The 20,852-nt window shown below is 44.9% G+C and overlaps 1 protein-coding gene across 6 annotated transcripts in view; it reads right to left on the reverse strand.

Moving 5' to 3' along the window:
* The window catches only part of CDK16 (cyclin dependent kinase 16), a 66,040-nt gene that overhangs the window by 6,859 nt on the left and 38,329 nt on the right, over positions 1 to 20,852 (reverse strand). For 4 of the 6 annotated variants that reach the window (XM_053300705.1, XM_053300704.1, XM_053300702.1 and 1 more), the window contains exons 3-15: positions 19,276 to 19,416; positions 17,755 to 17,888; positions 16,549 to 16,674; positions 16,307 to 16,363; positions 15,688 to 15,802; positions 15,326 to 15,420; positions 13,975 to 14,037; positions 13,437 to 13,560; positions 13,212 to 13,332; positions 10,525 to 10,622; positions 4,248 to 4,353; positions 2,677 to 2,719; positions 1,433 to 1,523 (exon numbers count right to left, since the gene is read on the reverse strand). In XM_053300705.1, coding sequence (XP_053156680.1) covers positions 1,433 to 1,523; positions 2,677 to 2,719; positions 4,248 to 4,353; positions 10,525 to 10,622; positions 13,212 to 13,332; positions 13,437 to 13,560; positions 13,975 to 14,037; positions 15,326 to 15,420; positions 15,688 to 15,802; positions 16,307 to 16,363; positions 16,549 to 16,674; positions 17,755 to 17,888; positions 19,276 to 19,416 — 1,314 coding nt within the window. The remainder of the gene's footprint in view (positions 1 to 1,432; positions 1,524 to 2,676; positions 2,720 to 4,247; positions 4,354 to 10,524; positions 10,623 to 13,211; positions 13,333 to 13,436; positions 13,561 to 13,974; positions 14,038 to 15,325; positions 15,421 to 15,687; positions 15,803 to 16,306; positions 16,364 to 16,548; positions 16,675 to 17,754; positions 17,889 to 19,275; positions 19,417 to 20,852) is intronic. The other 2 variants (XM_053300707.1, XM_053300708.1) reach the window with 1 other exon arrangement.

A 20,852-nucleotide genomic window follows, 5' to 3' on the forward strand; every position in this document is an offset into this window, starting at 1 on the left:
GCTAACTGAGCAAAGACACAACTTTTAAAGTGGTGATTCTCTTATATTTAGCTGGGGAAGAGCAACTGGTCCTATCTAACACCAGCACTGCAACCATCCAGTGGCTGCTGCTGGTATCTGCCTTGTGTGTTTTTTTTAAAGATTGTGAGCCCTTTGGGGACAGGGGACCATCTTATTTATGTATTATTTATTTTTCTATGTAAACCACTTTGTGAACTTTAGTTGAAGAGCGGTATATAAATATTCATAGTTGTAACAATTTGTGGTATTTTTGTTCCCTTTGAGAGGGTTACTTTTAAGAGTTGTGTATTTCCTAAGCATACTGAAACCTCTCTCTTCTTTGTCAGTGGCCCTGTATAGTATCCAAGCTCATCAGCACTCTCTCAAGTTAGAGGGAATGGCGGCATTTATATTAATTGTGCAACAGAGGATGCGAAACTTCTGACACAGGTTAGCTGAGCTGATGTGATGTTATGGAATCATATACAACATTCTAACTTCTCAAGGGAGAGACCTCTCAGGAACAAAAGGAATGCATATTCCAGTTTATGTAAGAAGGGATAGTTTAGCTGGGATTAAAGCTGAATGGAAGGGGGGATGTATGGGGGAAAGGCTAAGGACTGGAAAGCTGACTGTGTTGAGGTCCCAAAATGTAGGGAAGCTAAGAGGCAGAAAGCTCAGAAGCAGAATGTCTAAAAGAAACGGCAGAGTAAGCAGCAGAATGATATATGTTACCCTGAGGGAAAGGCCAGGTGGGGGAGATCTCAGGAAAAGGCTGGAGGAAAAAGCCTTTGCCAAAAGAGGCAAAGTATTATCAGGACCAGACTCCGATAAGGTGCCCGACTCTATGAGCAGGACAGAAGAGAGAAGTCTGCCTGCCAGCTGTTTCAGCCTTGTGACTCTGTTTCTTTTACACTAACATACTGGGAACAAAATACTGGGAACTGCTTAGAGATGCACCTATCAGGCGGTATAAAAATATGATTGATTGATTAATAAAATCAAATAAACAAAATCACCTCAAAAATAAGCAACTAACACAGCCCCAATGACCAAGAAGGCAAATTGTGATCAGTCAGTCAATTAATTTCCTAAGGGCCAAATTGGTCAACCAAAATAAAACGATCCATCAGCTAAAATCTACCCATTAAAGCAAATAAAGCTTGCAGCTATAAATAATAAGAAAGCCATGGAATGGGATGACAATAGGGAAAGATGGGCAGGATTATTCAGGCCCAAGCATGGACCAATCACAACTTCTAAACAACACCATCGTCCCTCAGCAGGCTTGTCCACACTTGCAGTCAAATGCCACACTCCCTTCTGCAAATGCCGGAGGCCACGCCACCCACCATCACCACCACCACCTTCTCCTTAGCTAACCCCAGTATTCCACAGCACTAGCCTCCCCTCTCTTCAGCCCTGCACCTACTGTCTGGGAGTTTGAGGACTCGCTCTCCGAGACTGTGGAAGAACAGGTGCTGCATGGCCTCGTCTGCAGAGATCCGCTTCCTGCCCTCAAACTGCATATGTGGGGAGAAGGGGGAGAGAAGAAGAGAAATGAGAGCTCAATCCCAAGGGCTAGGGATCAACAATATAAAGTATCATGACTACCCTTTGCTCCCACAAAGAATGTCATCTCCCCCCAAAAAGGAATGGTTGTACAGCCATCACACAAAAAAGTTCTATCACAGCCTTACTCTAAGCAGTTCTCCAAGCACATCAAACCTAGAAAAGAATACTGTGACTCCAATTCCCACCCTCTGTAATGGTAACTGCAAAGATTCTTTCCTGGTAGGAAATGAAAACAGACAACTATATAACAAGTAATAGCTTGTGTAAGGCAGTCATTGAGGCAGTCATGGCCTATTTTACCACATATTTTACCACACATCTGCATCTAATGTTCTCCTTGTGTGGTAAAATGTGGGCAAGAGCAAAGGATGTTGGTGGAATTACAGACTGCTTCCTTTTAATTCTGTTCCAAAAGTGGGGGCATGTTTTGTTTTGGTTTTTGCAGCACAAACCACCCAGTATTTAAAGACTGACACATTTATTGCTGCATAAACTTTTGAGGTCTCGAACCCACTTTGTCAGAGGCATCAAATATATGATTCTTTTTTTTATTTTTTTACATTTTTTTATATCCCGCTCTTCCTCCAAGGAGCCCAGAGCGGTGTACAACGTACTTAAGTTTCTCTTTCACAACAACCCTGTGAAGTAGGTTAGGCTGAGAGAGAAGCGACTGGCCCAGAGTCACCCAGCTAGTATCATGGCTGAATGGGGATTTGAACTCGGGTCTCCCCGGTTCTAGTTCAGCACTCTAACTACTACACCACACTGGCTCTCTTTGAGGTGGGCAGGGTCGGCCTAGGTACCACCCAGGGCAGGCTCTAGGATAAATAGTGCCCTGGCTGAGGTCTGCCTTCAGCGCCCACCCAACAATTGTTAGTTTATCAGTGTTGCCAAGTTATGTGGCTTGTGCAAGTTGGGCTTGGCTCTCCCTGCAGGTAGGTGCCTTGGGTGACTGTCGGGCTCACCACCCCCAGGGCTGGCCCTGGTAGCAACACTGCTAGCCATGGCAACAGAAGCCACTGTAGGAGACTGAGAAGGAAACAAGAAGTGTGGTCCCAGTGGAGAGAGAAAAAGGACTCTCACATGCATGTAAGTTCTCACCTGAAGCAGCTTGCCTAGGAGGTCAGCCCCATCATTGTCCAGCCTGAAAAATCCACAGGGAGACAAGATAGATCAGAATAGTGAGCTCCTGAAAGAAAATGGAGACTCTTCTTCCTAGAACTGTCACTCTCTGCTACTGCTAACCATCTATGTACCACTTTTAATGAGCAACATTGGTTTATAACCTTGGTTAGAACTAATTTTTAATAGCAGCCATGTTCTGAACAAAGCTCAAGGCCCAGCACCCCTCTGACTTATTTCATTGCAAGCCAAGACACATGCAAAGGGGTTTTTTAATCCCTCCTCCTGAGTGTAGACAGCAGCAGAGGTTTCAGCACCCCTCATGTTCCTCAGCTGTTTGCTCTCAATCTGTGCACAGAAGTCTGAAGCTGGGGTGCATGAGGGGAGAACTCTACCGGAGCCTGTATTTTGAGAAGATGACATTGCAGGCCTCCTGCTCAGGAGAGAAACTGAAGTGCAAAGAAGTGGAGGTTTTGGGGACCAAGGAACTTGCTGGGGGCCATGAAGAATGCCCCTGAGGGCTAGACTGGGATTCTGGGCTGCCAATCTCCAAATTTATGTTTGCCCTCACAACCATGACGTGAATGCTGTTCACATTCATGCTGTTAAAGAGGGAGAGTGAAAAATGATATTTTACTAGCCAAGACTGCACAGTGAATTGGTAGCAGAGGCTGTACTCTGAGATAGGGTGTCCCAGATCCGTCCAGCTCTTGCTCATCACAGGCTCTGCCAAATCGTACACAGGAAATAAAAATTCTGTAATCAGGATGCATTGTGGAAATTTAGGACATAACACCTGAATACATGTTTCTGTTTTGCAAACTTTGTTCAGCTTTTTCCTAAGATGAAAATTTTTCAGAAAGCCTTTTGGCAAGGGACAGGGAGAGGAAAGGAAACAAATGAAAATGGGGGAAGAGTTAAGTGGGCAGAGGAAGGGGACAGGAAATAATAGCCACACAAGAAGGCCTTGGGAACCAAAGCGCCACCCCCTCCATGCTAGAACTTCTGCTCAGCCCTAATGTGGCTTTTGAAACTGTACGAGGTGTTACCCACAAGATCAACTGCCTCTCTTCACAGTAACAGAAATGAGAAACTCATACGGCAAAACAAAAGCCAAAAACGACAGTGCCCAATTCCACACCAGATATACAGAATAAACCCCGACAGGATGATGAACTAGGTTGGGATCTGCTCTATGATATTTCCCCACACTGAAGGGAAATATTTGATTCTGCTTTCCCACATCTTTCAATCTATTCACATGGTTATATGTGGAAATTCAGTGTGCGCACAGAGAATGTGCAGAATGCAACACTGGTTACAAGACTCCACTTCTTCCTTCATCTTCTTTAAAGTTCCCAGCCTTTATTGCTGCAAAGATATGCTTGAAAATGTGTGTGTGGGCAGTGCCTGGTGAAGCCTCAGAAGCACTATTGCCCACATATCCAGAAGGCATAGCCAATTGGCTTCTTCTCTACTTTGTAGTGATTATACTGGAAGTTTATTCCTCAGACATCATCACATCTCAAGAATCATGAGAAGACACTCACCTAGAGGCATGGTTGATCAGGGCCTCAGGACGGTATTTGGGGTAATTATAGGTTCGGAACTCTTCATTGGACAGGATTCCAGGCCATGTCTCTTCATTGGGTGTCCCTGGCAAGACAGAGGATAAGGAACAGAAATGAGTAAAATGGGGAGAGAGATGGTATAGGCACCATGAGCAGCAAAGCACTGCAACAAGCCTCTTAAGGAGCGTCCACACTAGCACGTCTGTCATGTTTTATTTCATTTCCCCCCTTATTTATTAGGTATGTATCTATCCTGCTTTTTCCACTGGAGTTCCCAAAGTGGCTCACAACATACACTTGAGAATCTTGTCATTCTAGAACAAAACTGGGTGTTTCATCTATATATACACACATTTCCTCCTTCAAAAAGTGGAGTTTCCCCTTGACTTAAACTCTGAATTTGTGCAATTGCACCCAGTTTTTTAAAATGGGGTAAGGGTGGATTGAACTTCACAATAACCAGAATCCAGGATCTTGAATAGCCAGTTTTAGGTTCTGTTAAGTAGGAGATGAAATTTGCAAGGTGGCTAGCTGAATGAGTGCTTGGGCAAAATAGTATGGCTTTCATCACGTAGGTCCAGAATGGCAACAAGTACACTTGACGCTTAATAATAAAATTAAATTTACCACAACTTTATAAAGAATGGAGAAGGAAGGGCAGGACAAAAACCAGAAAACAGGTGATGGAGGTGGGAGAAACACATGATAGAGATTTAATGAAATTGTGTGGAGAAAGTGGAGAGGGAGTTCCCCCCCTTGCTCTCCCACAATACTAGAACTTGGGATCAACCAATGAAATGGAAACAGGATGCTGCTATATATCGAGTCAGACCATTGGTCCATCTAGCTCAGTGTTATCTATACAGACTGGCAGCGGCTTCTCCAAGGATGCAGGCAGGAATCTCTCTCAGCCCTATCTTGGAGATGCCAGGGAGGGAACTTAGAACCTTCTGCATTCAGGTGCTCTTCCAAAAGCAGCTCCATCCCCTGAGGGGAATATCTTACAGTGCTCACACATGTAGTCTCCCATTCATATGCAACCAGGATGACCCTGCTTAGCAAAGCAGACAAGTCATGCTTGCTACCACAAGACCAGCTCTCCCCTCCCTACTGGTTTCACAAAACACAAAATTAAGTTATAGAGTTCACTGCCTTAGGATGTACTGATGGTCCTTGGCTTAGGTGGCTTTTATAGGGCATTAGACAAATTCACAGAGGCAATACCCCTCAACAATTATAAAACACAATAACTAAATGGAACTTCCATGCTCAGAGGCAGTCTGCTGCCTCTATTGTTGTTCAGGGAGCAACTGAAGGACTGTGACCTTCATGCCCTGCCTGTGGGCTTCCTGGCAGAATCTGGATGCTAGACTAAATAGGCCTCTGATCTGGTCTAGGAATGTGCCTCTCACATTCTCAGGAAGTACTGTAGAGCAGGGGTTCTCAACCTTGGGTCTCCAGATGTTATTGGACTTCAACTCCCATAATCCCCAGCCCTAGCCGCCTTTGGTTGAGGATTATGGGAGTTGAAGTCCAACAACATCTGGAGATCCAAGGTTGAGAACCCCTGCTGTAGAGCACAAACCATCACAGTACCCAGCGTGGATTGTGTCCCATCCTCACATGAAGATCAGTAACAGGTTGCACAGAAAATAGTGGGACTGGAAACAGCTTTATTCCAGGGCAGGATTATCAAATTTTGTCAAAATGAATCTCTCTTCCCACAAAGAAAATACTTCAAGCCTTCCTGTATAATGGTGTTGTGCTACTTCACTTTGACGAGTATATTACACGTTTCAACTCTTTTACTACTTAACTTTACACTGAGAGCAGAACTAGTGTGTCCAAGTAACATTAAGCTCTCATCCCCAAATTTGTGTTTGCTGAGGCAATGTAAATTTAGATGAACAACTAAGCTGAGGAAATCACCAATGAGTGAGTTTTGAGGAGAGGCGCAGCCGCAAAGCAAGATTGTATCTCACTGCTTCTTAGAATACTTTTGAAATGTGGGGCAGGCCATGAGGTGATAAGTTACAATCTTATCTGTGACACGATGAGACACTCCAACATATAATTACCATTGGGGGGGAAATATCTTCATTGGCTCAGACATCACTGTCTGTGTCGCTATTATTAAGGAGCAAGAGGAAGGAAGTGGGGTAAAAAGCTGCACCTTCCCCTATTTCTAAATGGTTTGTTCAGGTGAACATTACTAAAGCAGTAACTGTTTATTTAAAATGTTTGCCTTCTATTTAATATTTTATTTATTCAATTTATATACCACCCTTCCTAAAGTGGCTCAGGGTGGTTTACATTAAAATAAAAAACACATAATAAAACAATTAAAAAACCTTTAAACCAGATTAAAATGAAAACTAAAACTAGATATAATTAAAAGCCAGGCTAAAAAGATGGGTCTCTAAGGCTCTCCTGAAGGCCGCCAAGGAATAGAATCCTTTCATATCTACGGGGAGCACATTCCACAACTTGGGGCAACAACTGAGAAGGCCCTATCCCAGATCAACACCAGATGAACTGGTGGCACCCAAAGATGGACCCTTCCCGATGATCTTAATGAGCGGTGGGGAAACTCAAGGCTTTAAAAGTAATAACCAGCACTTTGTACTTTGCCTGGAAACATATCAGCAGCCAGTGCAACTGTTTGAGAACAGGAATAATGTGGTCTTTCCAGGATACCCTAGAGACCAATCTGGCTACTGCATTTGAACTAACGGAAGTTCTGAACTATACACAAAGGCAGCACTTCATAAAACGCATTGCAGTAGTCCAACCTGGAGATTATCAGCTGGTGTACCACTGTTTTCAGGTCATTCTCCTCAAGGAACAGGCAGAGTTGTTGAATCAATTGCAGCTGCTAAAAAGGGCTCCTGGCCACAGCCTCAACCTGAGGTACCAGGGTGAGACCCAGGTCCAAGAGCACTCCCAAGCTATAAACCCGTTCTTTCTGGGGGAGTGTAACTTCATCCAGAACAAAAAGTTCTATCCCGTCTTGCAGATTGCGGCCCCCAACAACGAACATCCCCATCTTGCTTGGATCCATCTTGCTCATCCAGCCCATTACTGCCTGTAGGCAGGCATTTAAGGTGCTAATGCCATTTTCTGATACTGATGACAAGGAGAAAAAAATTGAGGGGTCATCAGAATATTGATAACACCCAGTACCAAATCCTTGATGACCTCACCCAGCGATTCCCTGTAGATGTTTAAAAAGCATTGATGACAGAATGGAGCCCTGAGGGACTTCACATAGTAGCTCCTATTTCAAAGAGCAACTGTCACCAAGTGCCACCATCTGACATTTGCCCGAGACATAGGAATATAACCACTGCAAAACAGTGCTCCTATCCCCAAATCTCTCAGACGATCCAGAAGAATATCATGGTCGATGGTATTGAAAGCCGCTGAGAGATCAAAAAGAACCAGCAGAGTCACACTCCCTCTGTCAATTCACAGGTAAAGGTCATCTATCAGGCCGACCAAGGCCATCTCAAACCCATTGCCCGTTTGTAATGGGTCTAGATAACCAGTTTCCTCCAAGACCGCTTGGAGCTGGTCAGCCACCATCCTCTCAACCATTTTACCCAACCATGGGAGGTTGGAGACAGGCCTATAGTTATCTATCACCAGGGGATACAGAACAGGCTTCTTAAGAAGACGTCTAACCACTGCCTCCTTCAAACAAGGTGCATCCTGCTCTCCCTCAATGAGGTATTAATAATATCAACTAAGCTAGCTCTAACATCCTCCCTGCACGATGAAATCAGCCATGTTGGGCAAGGATCCAAAGAACAGGTGGTAGGCCGTCAGCATTCCCTCTAACAGGGATTCCCAGATGTTGATGACTACAGCTCCCGGAATCCCCAGCTGCAATGGCTTTTGCTTGGGGATTCTGGGAGTTGAAGTCAACAACATCTGGGAATCCCTGTTAAAAGGGAACACTGACAGCCGTACTGCTCCAATCAGCTTATCCACATCCTCAGGAGCCATAAACTAAAACTGATCCAATTTAATCTTGCAAGAGGGATTGCTGGACACCTCCCTAACTGGCTCTGCAGAAAGACTGGAGTCCAGATCAGCCCGAATGCAAGAGATTTTATTTGCAAAGAACTCACTGAATGCGTCACAGTGAGACATTGTTTCAGAAAACAGATTTGAAACAGAAGGGGCTTGAGTTAAACCCCTAACAATCCAGAAAAGCTCTGTTGGACAACAACTTGCAGGCGCAATACGTGCAGAATAAAATCGCTTCTTTGCTGCATGTATTGCCACAGCATAGGCCTTGAAATGGGCTCTATGCCGTGTCTTATCAAATTCAAGATGAGTTCTCCTCCATTTGCACTCCAGTTGTCTACCTTGCTGCTTCAGCTCCTATAGAGGTAAAGGTAAAATGTGCCATCAAATCTATTTTGACTCCTGGCGCCCACAGAGCCCTGTGGTTTTCTTTTGGTAGAATACAAGAAAAGTTTACCATTGTCTCCTCCCGCGCGATATGAGATGATGCCTTTCAGCATCTTCCTAGATCACTGCTGCCTAATATAGGTGTTTCCCATAGTCTGGGAAACATACCAGCAGAGATTCAAACTGGCAACCTTTTGCTTGTTAGTCAAGCATTTCCACGCAGCTTCCATAGCTCTTCCATATTCCATGGAGCTCTATTTTGAAGCAGGTCAGAGAGGATGCTTAGGAGGGATCGTGTCTACCGCGCCGGTAAGTTTCCGGTTCCAGGAATCCATCAGCCCAGGTCATTGACTGAATCACCTGCAGAATCAACTCCAAAACCCTCCAAGGCCCTTTGGAATCCTACTGGATCCAACAGCCTTCTCAGGCAGACCATTCTTATAGGTCCACCACCCCTGCACAGATCAGGTGTGACTATCAGAGCAACCTTCACTAGGAAGTGGTCTGTTCATGACAATAGGAAAACTACAGGAGACCCACCCCTCTGATCTGAGCAAAAGACCAAATCCAGCATGTGACCAGCAACATGTTTAGGCCCTAGGAATAATGTATTATTTATTTATTGAATTTATATACCACCTAGTATAAAAATCTCAAAGTGATGTACAGAATCAAAACATAATTAAAGAGAATTAAAACATAAAATATTATATAAAGCATTTAAAATTCATAAAAAGATAAAAATCATAATAGATAAAAACACATTAAATTTTTAAAAAATTTAGTCTCAGTTGAAGGCCTGGGAAAATAGGTACATCTTCAGGGTCCTCCTGAAAGATAGGCCCATAGTTGTGATGGCCGCTATGAACTCCTGAGCAGGAGCAGACAAGCTAGTCCCAAAGTGGACATTAAAATCACCTAGCACCAAACGCCTGGGCAACTCCAACACTCACTCAGCAACCAGCTCCGTCAGCTCAGTTAGCAAGTCTGTTAGGCAGTGGGGTGGATGGTACCTCAAAAGAATCCTCAGTCTATCCTGAGTCCCCAACCTAAGGTACACAAACTCAATATAACTCAATTCCCTCACAGGGAGCTTGTGAGATGTTATTCTTATGGACCACAGCCATTCCACCCCTCCCCAGGCACTTCCCCATACCTGCTCAGCAACAGAGTACTCTGGGGGAAGAAGTTGGACCCACGCAGGACCACTAGCCTTCCCCAACCAGGTCTCAGTTATACAAGCCAGGTAGGCTCTTTCATCCATGATCAAATCATGGATGATTTCGATCTTATTTTGAACCAACCTGGCATTACAAAGGAGCATAGTTAGGTTCAGTGGGGAGTTATAACTACTCTCCAAGGCCTGAGAACTGACAGGGCAGCTGGAAGGGAAAGCAGTAATTAAATTACTGGACTCCCTTCTCCAGTAATAGCATGCTGGCCTGCCAATTCCCAATCCTCTATTCCCCACCACTACTGAAATAGCCTCCCTAATCTCATCAAACGTGCCCCCTGCTCCATCCTCCATCTCCATTATAACTAGCTAAAATATCAGAATAAGACGCAAAGTTAAAAAAAAAAACAGTGGCCTACATCCAAACTAAGAGTTGTGCACAGGGAACATTTCTGCATACACATGGAGAGGAGGGATAATTTCAATTTCTGGTGATTTCCCCTCCCTCTGCATCCAGTTGTGCCTCCCAAAAATATGACCCTGAGAATCAGCCCATGTCTGATGCTCCCCACTCACTCTACAGTCTGATGCTCCCCACCCCACACTGCCTTCCCCTTTGATTCCTCAGCAATACAGCTCAGCGAGGTTTCTTTCGGCCCATACCCAATATCCGAAAAATGAAGTGCAGCTGCTCCTCAACTGTGGAGCCTGGAAAGAGTGGCCGTCCTGTGGACATCTCATAGAATATGCAGCCCACACCCCTGTTGAGAGGGAGAGAGGGAGAGATAGATATATATTTATTGCTGGCAGCAGAGAGGACGTAAGAAGCACAACACACTTTAAAATAAAATCCTAGCTCTTCTGTCCCATGAGTAATGAAATTCTACACCAAGAAAAATCAGAAAAATTCTGTAACCTGAAAGTGTCATACAAATTTAACAAACATGCATATTGTTTATCCATATTGCAAAATTCCTTTTCGCAAAGCATGGCAATGGGAAAGGAGCAATGCAAGTTTCCAGTGGTCAGTGAGTGGAGCATCAGTATTCTGCATAGATCTTTGTCCCACCTCTGGACTAACAGAAACAGACATGTGCTTAATTTTAATACTTTCCATGGGATGCCGATTTTAGCTTTTATTGTATGGAATTTTGTTTTATCCTGGTTCTAAATGTTATCTTGTTTTTCACTCACTCAGTGGTCACAACCTATGAAAAACCTGATGTTACAGGAGAGGGGTTTTCAAACCTTCCATTTTGAGGGAGCACTTGAGGGAGAACAAGTAGTTTTCCAAGAAACCCTGTGCACCTTATATAGAACCCTGTATATTACAGAGGATTCTGCCCTGCATTTAAAAGGATTAGGAATATTCTAGCATCTTCCTGGCCATATGCCATGGCTCCCTAGAGAAGCCTGCCTCACACAAACACTGTTCGTGAAGTGAATCCCCCTAACCAAATGAGGACGCGTTCTAGGGTATGCACTTAATAGTAACAACAGAATGCATACCTTAGGAACATGTCCACAATTGGTGAAGGGGAAACAACCATAACAACAATGGCTGACAATCTGACTAAATTACTCAGTGAAAGTTCTATTGAAATTTAGTTCAATAATTCCTGAATAGTACAGTTGAGTAATTTAGTCTGTATCTCAGCCTATTATTACTTATTATACAGGTAGACCTCCTTACTCACAGATTCATTATCCGCAGTTTTGCGTATCCGCAGTCAGGAAAATGACACCCAACTTTGACATACATGGTGGGTGGGGGAGAAAAAACACGTCGACCTCATTTATCCATGTGTTGGGGGTGGCTGGAAATTACCACAGAGGTCATTTCTGGCCACCATTTTAGGAATCAGAGCCACAAAATGGCTCCCATTAAAAAAAACACAAAAACCCCCACCACCCCAAGTTATTTTTGGGCAATTTTCAGCCACTTAAGGGATGCAGTGCGACTGGGGGGAACAGCAGAGACAGGTAAGGAGCTCCCATCCATGAAAATTGGCCAATTTCCGGCCATTTTCAGCCGAAAATGGCTGACTGAGAACCTAACCCCTGCGATCCCATAGGAATCAATGATCCAATATTTGTAGTTTCCATACCCGTGGTACAGCCGCAGAACGGAACCCCTACAAATACTGAGGTCCACCTGTACTGCTTTTCAGCAACAAAAAGTTCGCAAGTAGTTTACATAGTAAAATGTATGAGAAAAATGGTCCCTTGTCCCCAAAGGGCACACAATCTAAAACATACACCAGCAGTTTCCACTGGAGAGATGCTATGCTGGGAGGAATTAATGTAAGAGAGCCACCACGTTCAAAGGTGCCTTGTTGCCCAGTAAGCAGCAGTTGAGAGTGCTCTCTAGGACAGACTCAACACTCTTCTGTGTCTGTGCATTGCAGAGGGAGTGACTGACTGACTGAATGAGATATTTGTACACTGCCCCAAGGTTATGTCTCTGGGCAGTTTAGAACAACATAAAACAAATTAAAACAAAAATCAACACATTACAACAATTTAAAGCCACAAATATAGTCAAAAGGCTTGGGTGAATAAATGCATCTTTAAAAATTTTTTAAAAGCTGTCAGAGATGGGGAGGCTCCTATTTCAGCAGGGAAATACTGGAAGTGAATGGGTAAGTTGTCTTTCAGGGGAGTTTGTCCACTATTACTGATCTTTTCCTTGAGGTAGCTTTCCAAGGAACCCCAGGATTCCCCAGAACACAATTTATCCCCTGTACTTCAGCTGACTGGGGAGTCAGCGGAAGATCAAGCACAATTTTAACAAGGAACAAAAAGGCACCTTTTTAATGTGGTGATTCTCTTTATTGAGCAGGGAGAGAGCAACTGGCCCTATCCATCCCCAGCAAAGCATCCCTCCAGTGGCTGTTGCTGGTGTCTATCTTATGGTTTCTTTTTACACTGTGAGCCCTTTGGGGACAGGGATGCATTTAATTAATTAATTCTCTATGTAAAGCACTTTGAGAATTTTTGTGGGAAAGCTGTATATAAATATCCGTAGTAGTAGTAGTAGTAGTCGTAGTAATTTAAAAGCCACTGTTCTAGGATCCCACCTACATGCGCACTCCTGAGTTTTCAGCTTTTGCTAAAAGAAGAGCTAAGGATCAGCTACTGGCAGCCCATGGACTAAACCCAGCCTGGTAAAGGACTTCATCTGGTCCTCAGCTCCCAACCCAACATTCAGGCAAGCAGTATTCTACCCAGCTGCTCCTGCCTTGTATTGTCCTGGACAGTTAATACAGAAGATCTACATAAACAACTTTTCTTTCCAATGCTACCCCCTCCATAACATTTCTGGCCACAAGTCTGCAGGAAAACCTTACCACATGTCAATCTGTGTGGAATATTCTGTGGAGCCCAGCAGAATATCAGGTGGTCGGTACCAAAGTGTCACCACCTCATTGGAGTAGGTCTTGGTGGGAATGGATTTTGCCCGGGCCAGTCCTGGGAGAATTAAAAGCATATTAATAATAATTTTTAAAAACCATCATCAAAAGCCGTAAGGGAGAACTCTAGGGAGCAAGGAAGGAGAACTTATTTTCACTCACCAAAATCTGCTAGTTTGAGCTCCCCTCTCTCATTGATAAGCAAGTTCTGAGGTTTGAGGTCTCGGTGCAACACCTTCTGGCGGTGGCAATAGGCCAGGCCACGCAGCAGTTGGAACAGGAACAGCTGAGAGAGGACAGAAAGATATCTCGATCAGTCTCACTAGGTACAAACCCCTTTCCCATACCCTACAACTAGGATGGTGTACAGCCTGCAATTCTTCATGATCCAGCCAGGCATATCTTATGTTCTCATTCATCAGCACAGCATGCACAAAAGGAGTAAGTTGTTGCAAACATGTGCCATTTGTACAATTTGTTCAGAGTTTTTATTTGGTAGCACAGTCCTCTTTTCTTAATGCAGTTCTAGATCCACCTGACAGTGTCGCCACCTATAACGAGATCAGCAGCAAAGCAAATGTGCACAGAAGGTATCACGTTCCAAAACAGGCCCTCATGTGGAGCAGTGATTTACTTAGCCCAGGTTTGGCTTGCAGCAAAGTAGCCCCTGAAATGGCATCAGATGGGAGTCAGTACTTACCTTCACATTGTGCATATTTATTACGTTGCCACAATCATCTAGGTACTGTTTCAGGTCTTTATCCTAGGGAAAAGAAGGATATGGGATTGACTTCTTCTCTCTCTCAGCTATGCCTAGTAAATCAAATCTGATGTATTTATGCAATCAAGGCTGCATACCTAGGAGCAAGTCCCATTGAACTCAATGGTGCCTATCGCTGAAGTTATAGAATGACTCAGTCATCCCTTCCCATAGCCACGCCCCATGACTGGACAGCACGCGCACACCATTTCAGAGATCAGGAGATCTGTGTATACCTCCTGTATTCATATCTAGCCCCCACCCCCCGACAGACAGACAGACAGACAGACAGACAGACAGACACACACACTAACTCTGTATAACTTTACTAAGCTTGAGTAACTTGCACTGGGATAAGAGAGAAACCTGATGTCTTCTTTTTATGAAAGGCGCAGGGATACGAAAGGTGTGCACCGATCTCCTGATTCTGTTATTGGCCCAGCATGCTGTAGAAGCAGAGGAAGAGGGAACAGAGCTCTAGTGGATCCTATGAGAACCACATAGGGGTGCTGTGCCCATATCAGGACTGATGGTGCTCTACATGCATAATTACATTGAGCTGATACAAACTGGCCTCTATTGTAAAATTGTAGATTCCCACGCCATGTAAGAGTGGATCCTTGCATATGAAGTTATACTTTCCCAAGGGTCCCTTTTCCTAGAACAAAATATTTACTTTGCCAGGAGGCAATCCCCCAAATCTGAGATGTTACATCACTGGTGTAACATAGTGGGGCTAAGAGTGGGAGCAGGGGAGCCCCCAGTTCAATCCTCACCTCAGCCATGAAGTAAGCTAATATCTCTCAGCCCATCCTTTCTCATCTGAAATAAGGAGGTAATAATGCTGGCCCACCTTACAGGCCTGTTGTATTCTTTATTGAGACAATGTTAATGAAGTACTCTGCATTCTCAGGCTGCATGACACAAATGCTAATTATCATCATCGTGTTCCAGAAAATAAATCTTTGAGAAGGAGGCTTCTTTCTTGTTACAAAATTAATATGACGGAAATCGGGTGAAGTGTCAAAGCATCTTCTCACTGAAACTGATGCTTCGTGATGGTTTTGAGATTTTCTTCTTTAGCCCCCTCAAAAAATTACAGTTCCCAGGCGTTATTGGGAGGAAAGTCATGACAGTTAAACCACCCTTCTTTGTAGGGTTGACATAATTTTTATTCAAATTAGCCTGGCAACTCTGAATATGGGTTTTTTAAAATGCTCTTGTAAGTGGATGTAACATTTTAAAGAGGTATATGCTCCAACTTGTTGTCCCCACTTCCCAATTTACTCACTAAATACTCAAAGACAAGCGTGAGGGATTTCTCCGTATGGATGATATCATGCAGGGTCACTATGTTGGCATGTTTCAAATCTTTTAGAAGGGAAACTGTAAGAGAGGTGGAAAGAAAAAGAGCAAAGAACACAGTGAGATCTGCATCAGAATCCTGTCTCTGTCTTGGTCCAATAATTCCCAAACTGGGCACTTCAAGAGAACTGTTAATGTGTCATACAAAATTAAATTAATTAAAAGCTTCTGTGGGGCCAAAGCACACACCCAGAGAAGAGTCTTCCTGCTGTGCCTCTGTACTATTCAGTGCTGTGCCATTTGCCTTTATTTGGCTTATACACTTGTTCTCAGGTGAGGCCTACGTACCTTCCCGGATGGCTGTGCAAGGTGCTCCCTCCTCATGCTCAAGACGGATCTCCTTCAAGGCCACCAGGTTGTCAGTGAGTTTACTCTTTCCCTTATAGACCGTGGCATACGTCCCCTAGGGTGAACGAGACATAACTAAGACAAGTAGCACAACATTCTTGTCAACTTGCCTTTCCCCCACCCACCACTCCTCTCTATGCCCCAAGTTGTCTATTAGTTGGCTTTAGCAACTCATCACATCACTTAAAGAAAGAACATTTTAACTGCAGCTGAAAAAGGCTCTCTAAGACTCTCTGGGGATTTGAGCCCAAGACTCCTAAATCTGTGACTCTGTCCACTGGTTCTCTCGGAGTGACTAGTCCAAATCAGCTCAGAGGTGCCGCTGAGATGGCAAAAGTCAGAGTGCTATTAAGATACATGGAAAAACATACCAGACGGGCCAGGCCTACTGCTTCTAGGTTAAGTATGGGAACAAAGATTTCTCAGAGTGCCCCAAGATAAGGCAATCTTTTGATTATTATACGTGCCTCCAAGACTGTGGAATCCTATCAAAACCCTGCCTCCTGCCCACCCACCCCCACCCCCCACAATGCTCCACAAGGACGGTCAGAGCACCCACCTCTCCCAGCTTGTCCAACTTCACATACGTCTCCAGCTTCCCGAAACCTATCTCTGACTGCATGAGAAAACACAAAGAAACAAGAGTGTGACAGGCTGTCCTCTCCCAGAGAGTTGCTGCAGCAGAGAGCCAACAGGAGCAGCAGTTACTCATCTCTTGCTAGGTCCCTGCTTCAGCTCCAGGGAGGGGAGGAGCAGGCGAACAGGAGTGGTGGGATACACGTGCGGAATGCAGTTACTCACCAAAGAGACTCTTCGTAACCTTCGACTGAGGGGCTTGTCAAAGAGGGGGCTGTTGAGGGTCAGTTTCTCCAGGTAGCCTTCAGGTAGACGGATGTCGGCTGGGAGCGACAGACGCTTGTTAATGTCCTGGGGAGGTGAGAGAAATTTGTTTCCATCTTGTGAGAGTAGGGAGAGAAAGCTGGAGTCTGGAAATGCTCAAACAAGTATTCCTGCCCCCAAACTCAGAGGACACCACCAGCAATGCCCTATGCCTTCTTGAGGCCTGGTTGACTCTTAGAAGGAACAGGGCTTTCACTGTTGTAGCACCCATTCTGTAGGTCTCCATTCCTAAGGCTAGGCTCCTTTCATCAGCCTAGGCCCCTTTAGGCAAGCAGAAGGGCAGGAAAGGCCTTTTAATGCCCATAGACATTTTGGAAGCAATTCAGTGGTCTTGGATGGTCTTAGAGGTCTGCTTTTGGTGATGCTCTTTTGACTTGGCTTGCCGTTGTTCTATTGTTTTAGTATTTCTGTTGCTTCAACTCTGATATTTCTGGAAAATCTACCAAACCTCCCTATAAAAGCTGCAGTTATACACATTCCGACTGTCAGTCCCAAAGTGGGATTCCATCCGATTTCTCATTTCTTTAAATCATGGTTGATATGAAGGAGCCACTCCACTTTCCTGCCTCTACTTTTAAAATGCCTTTAGGGAAGAAGTGGCTTTTGTGTTATAGGCAATAGGGAAATGTGAAACCTAGAAGAATTTTTCATTCTCTCCTAATCTTTCACATACAGTGAATAGAAATTCAACCAGATTTCAGTTACATCTGTGACAGGTAACGTCATAGGATCACAGGAAGCTGCCATAAACTGAGTCAGACCATTGGTCCACCTAGCTCAGTATTGTCTACGCCCCAAAAATTTCGCTGAAAAATGGAGTGCTGGAGAGGGAAAAGTGGCGGGAGGGGTAAGTACAACCCTGCCGCCCTTAAAGCGAGACACGCCCCCCACCCCACCCCAGTGTCGAACCGCCAGACCGGGCCACTTGCAAACCAGTTTGCAGGCCTCTAACATGGCCTGAGGACCAGTTCGTGCACATCACTAATGATTTCTAGATGTCCCTTTCACAGAGCTCTCGAAACAGCTATTCATGCTAGAAAGGAGGTCCAGAAGTCCCTTCACTGCAAACTGCCTGGAGCGCTGCACCAGCACTTTTAATGCTCGCACCTCAGTAGAGATCTTGCGTGCTGGGTTGTTCCTCATGCGCACCCGGACTGGGGACTGCACCTCATCCGATGATGTCCCTGACGCCTGGTCACTCTCACCATCTGAGCCCATCTTGAGGTCTTCATGGACAATTTCTGTGCCAAGGAAAGATGGAGGCAGATACCACAGGGAGAGTTAGCAGCCTTTTCCCTCTCATCCAGTTCCCTCTAAAGTCCTTTAAAATGACTTTAGGAAGCAATAAACCTTTGATGGATCACTATGTAAATATTGCACATACAGCTCTTGCAGCTCTTAGCAGAAACGTTCCATCTTCATGGGGGGGGAACCCCAGCATCTATTCTGTGGGACATGATGTATCCAAACACTTCCCTCCCACAGACAAGAATAAGGCCTGGTCTACAAATGCTGAATAATAGCGAGGTAGGAATGGACTGCATCCGACTGCAGGCAAGCAGTGTCACAGGTTTGAATGCCCCACTACATTAACAACTCCTTGCAAACAGAAGACCAGCACAGCAGGCAAAGGACTGGGCTAGGACCTTTCTACCTGCTACGCCACTTTTCTATCTGGAGGGATTTTTTCATAGGGGAATATGCAAACGTGCCCTCCCTGCCGGGACTCTCTTTTAGTGGTACGGTCCATTCTACCATCTCAGTCTGCAGCATGTGTAGACACAATCTATGATCTACTCACTTTGGACAACATGCCACACCCAGTTAGAGTTCTCTGTTTTACCCACCCAAGTCAATAAAATCTTCTCCCTTGTAAGAAACTTGGGTTGATTATTAGTGTTGCTTATAAACACTTTATATCATATTGCTAATATGTAAATTCCAATGCAGCATCAACCCTTAAGGGTTAACAACCTCAGGGTTTTTATTTCTAACTCCCTTTTGATGATTGCGATTCTGAATTAGAGATTTGCTCAACTCCATGTAGCAAGTCCAAGGTAGGCCTTGAACTCAGATTCACATGTAATACTTTAGGCACTGGATCTCTGGGTTTTTGAATATCCTTTAAGAAGTAACAGAGACCTCATAACTGCTGCCTTATGAGCTGCTTCAATGCTTTTTTTGAACAGTTAGATGCACATTGATTTCATCTCAGTTTTACAGCAGAAACCATGAACTGTATAGAGAAGCAGCTAAGGCTAATATTCAGGAATCTGAAACACATCTAACCATTCAAAAGGTGCAATAGACACAATAGGAAGACATGGATGCATCTTCCGATTTGTGCTTGCAAAACATTAAAACCTGTGGAAAAGTTCATTGGGATTCAGACCGAGAAGTCCTAGCCCCCAGCACCCTTATCACACCCTTCCTGGAGCCCTCAAAGGAACAGATATCTAGCACTCCGGGCTACCTGGCCTCCTTGCCCAGGAGACTGCCAACTCAAATTCAGTGTAAGCAAGTTTGTTGGGACTGCTGAAAAATTGTTCTTCAGGCCAACCAGGATTGGCAGAGACCTTACCCACAGGCAAGAGCCCTGGCGGGCACAGTGGGAGGTGCAATAGTCACCTAGTCGGGCGGTGCGGTTGAGGTGAGCGCTCAGGCTGCGGCTGACGGCCAGACGGGGCCTGCGGAAGGAGCCTGCGTAGTGGTGCAGGAAGGCGTGAACGCTGCGGGAGGTGCTGGGGCGCACACTCTTCACTGTGGGGCCTGGGGGGGAGGAGGGGGGGAAGGGGAAGCCCATGGATGGACGAATGGACGGACAGACAGGGGGTGGAAGTTGGGAGGAATTATGGAAGGGATATGGGATGTGCAGGAATAGAGAAGTGTGGGGAGAAACAAGTGGAGGGGGCACGTGCCACATGTGGAGGTGGAGAACAGAAAGTCAACAAGAAGGGGAGTGATAGGAGGGGAGACACCAGTGAGAAGCAGAAGCCACGCGGGGAGGGGGGAAGTCCCAGGAAAAAGGCCAAGAGGAGGAGAAAAGGGATAAGAATATCCACCCACCCGTCCGACCACAAAGAGCAGTTCAAGGAATTCAGGACAGATGGGGAAATATAAGCATAGAAAGGGTGCATGGAGAGGAATGGTAAATCACATGCGCACACCCAAGGAATGGGAAATGTGTGAACACACATGAGAAAAGCACACACATAGAGGGAAAAGGGAATATCCAGCAAAAAATCCACAAACAGAAATAAAATGTACAAAGAGATGGGGAGTGGATATCACAAGTGCAGAGGAGAGACATACCACCACAGTATAAGGAAGGGCAGAAATAAAACAAACAAAAAGAAAAGAACAGAAAAGAGAAATATGAAGGAAGAAAAAAACAAAAATCAAACCAGAAAGGAATTTAAACTCAAAAGTGAGCCCTCAGCAGAGGCATGAAGGGAATATAATGGAGAAGCAGGACTTATCCAAGAGGGATGGCCTTCTCCCCACAGCTGTGGTAATTGGAGAAACCCCCATCCCAAGGACTATAAATGTCCTACCCCCAAATAAGTTACAATTAACCCAATGGGATCATCCTGAGCTGACTCCTCCTTTGCAAAGGACAGGACAGGTCTAGTACTCAAACTACATTTGTTGCATGGTCTCAAACCACAGTGTGTGCCTTCTAGTGCAGTCTCCTGTATATCTTTCAGATTCCTCAGAATCTCCACTTCTATTCTTAAAAAGAAGAAGAAGGTTTCTAGTCCACATTTTTGTGGAGATAACCTTGAAATGGCAAAGGCTATATCAGCTGAATACTCCTAAGGTTAGAACAGGATTAGGAGGGACTCCTGGTAGTGAGGATGATTTCTCTCTTAGCAGCTCTTTCTCCTTTCCCATGGACAACTATTCCTCATCTCTTCCACTAAATTCCAAGAGGAGAGGTCCACAAATTTTGGCATGGCTCAGAAGCCAGCTAGTAACTCTGCTCGCCACCGACCATTTCCCCTCACAAGTCCTGTGCGTGTGCTGGAAGATGGCAGCAGTGGGGAAGTACTGTATATTGTGCTTAGTTTTCAGGAGTCAGAAGTCTCTCATGCTGCTTCTGACCACAGCAAAGCTTGGCCTGGCACAGAGAACCTCCCCTGCTTCATCCCTCCTCTGCATGGAGAGGACTGTTCTCTCCACTGTACCAAGCTCTGAGGCAGTCA

Source organism: Hemicordylus capensis, chromosome 2 (genome assembly GCF_027244095.1).
Source record: "Hemicordylus capensis ecotype Gifberg chromosome 2, rHemCap1.1.pri, whole genome shotgun sequence".
Taxonomy (NCBI): domain Eukaryota; kingdom Metazoa; phylum Chordata; class Lepidosauria; order Squamata; family Cordylidae; genus Hemicordylus; species Hemicordylus capensis.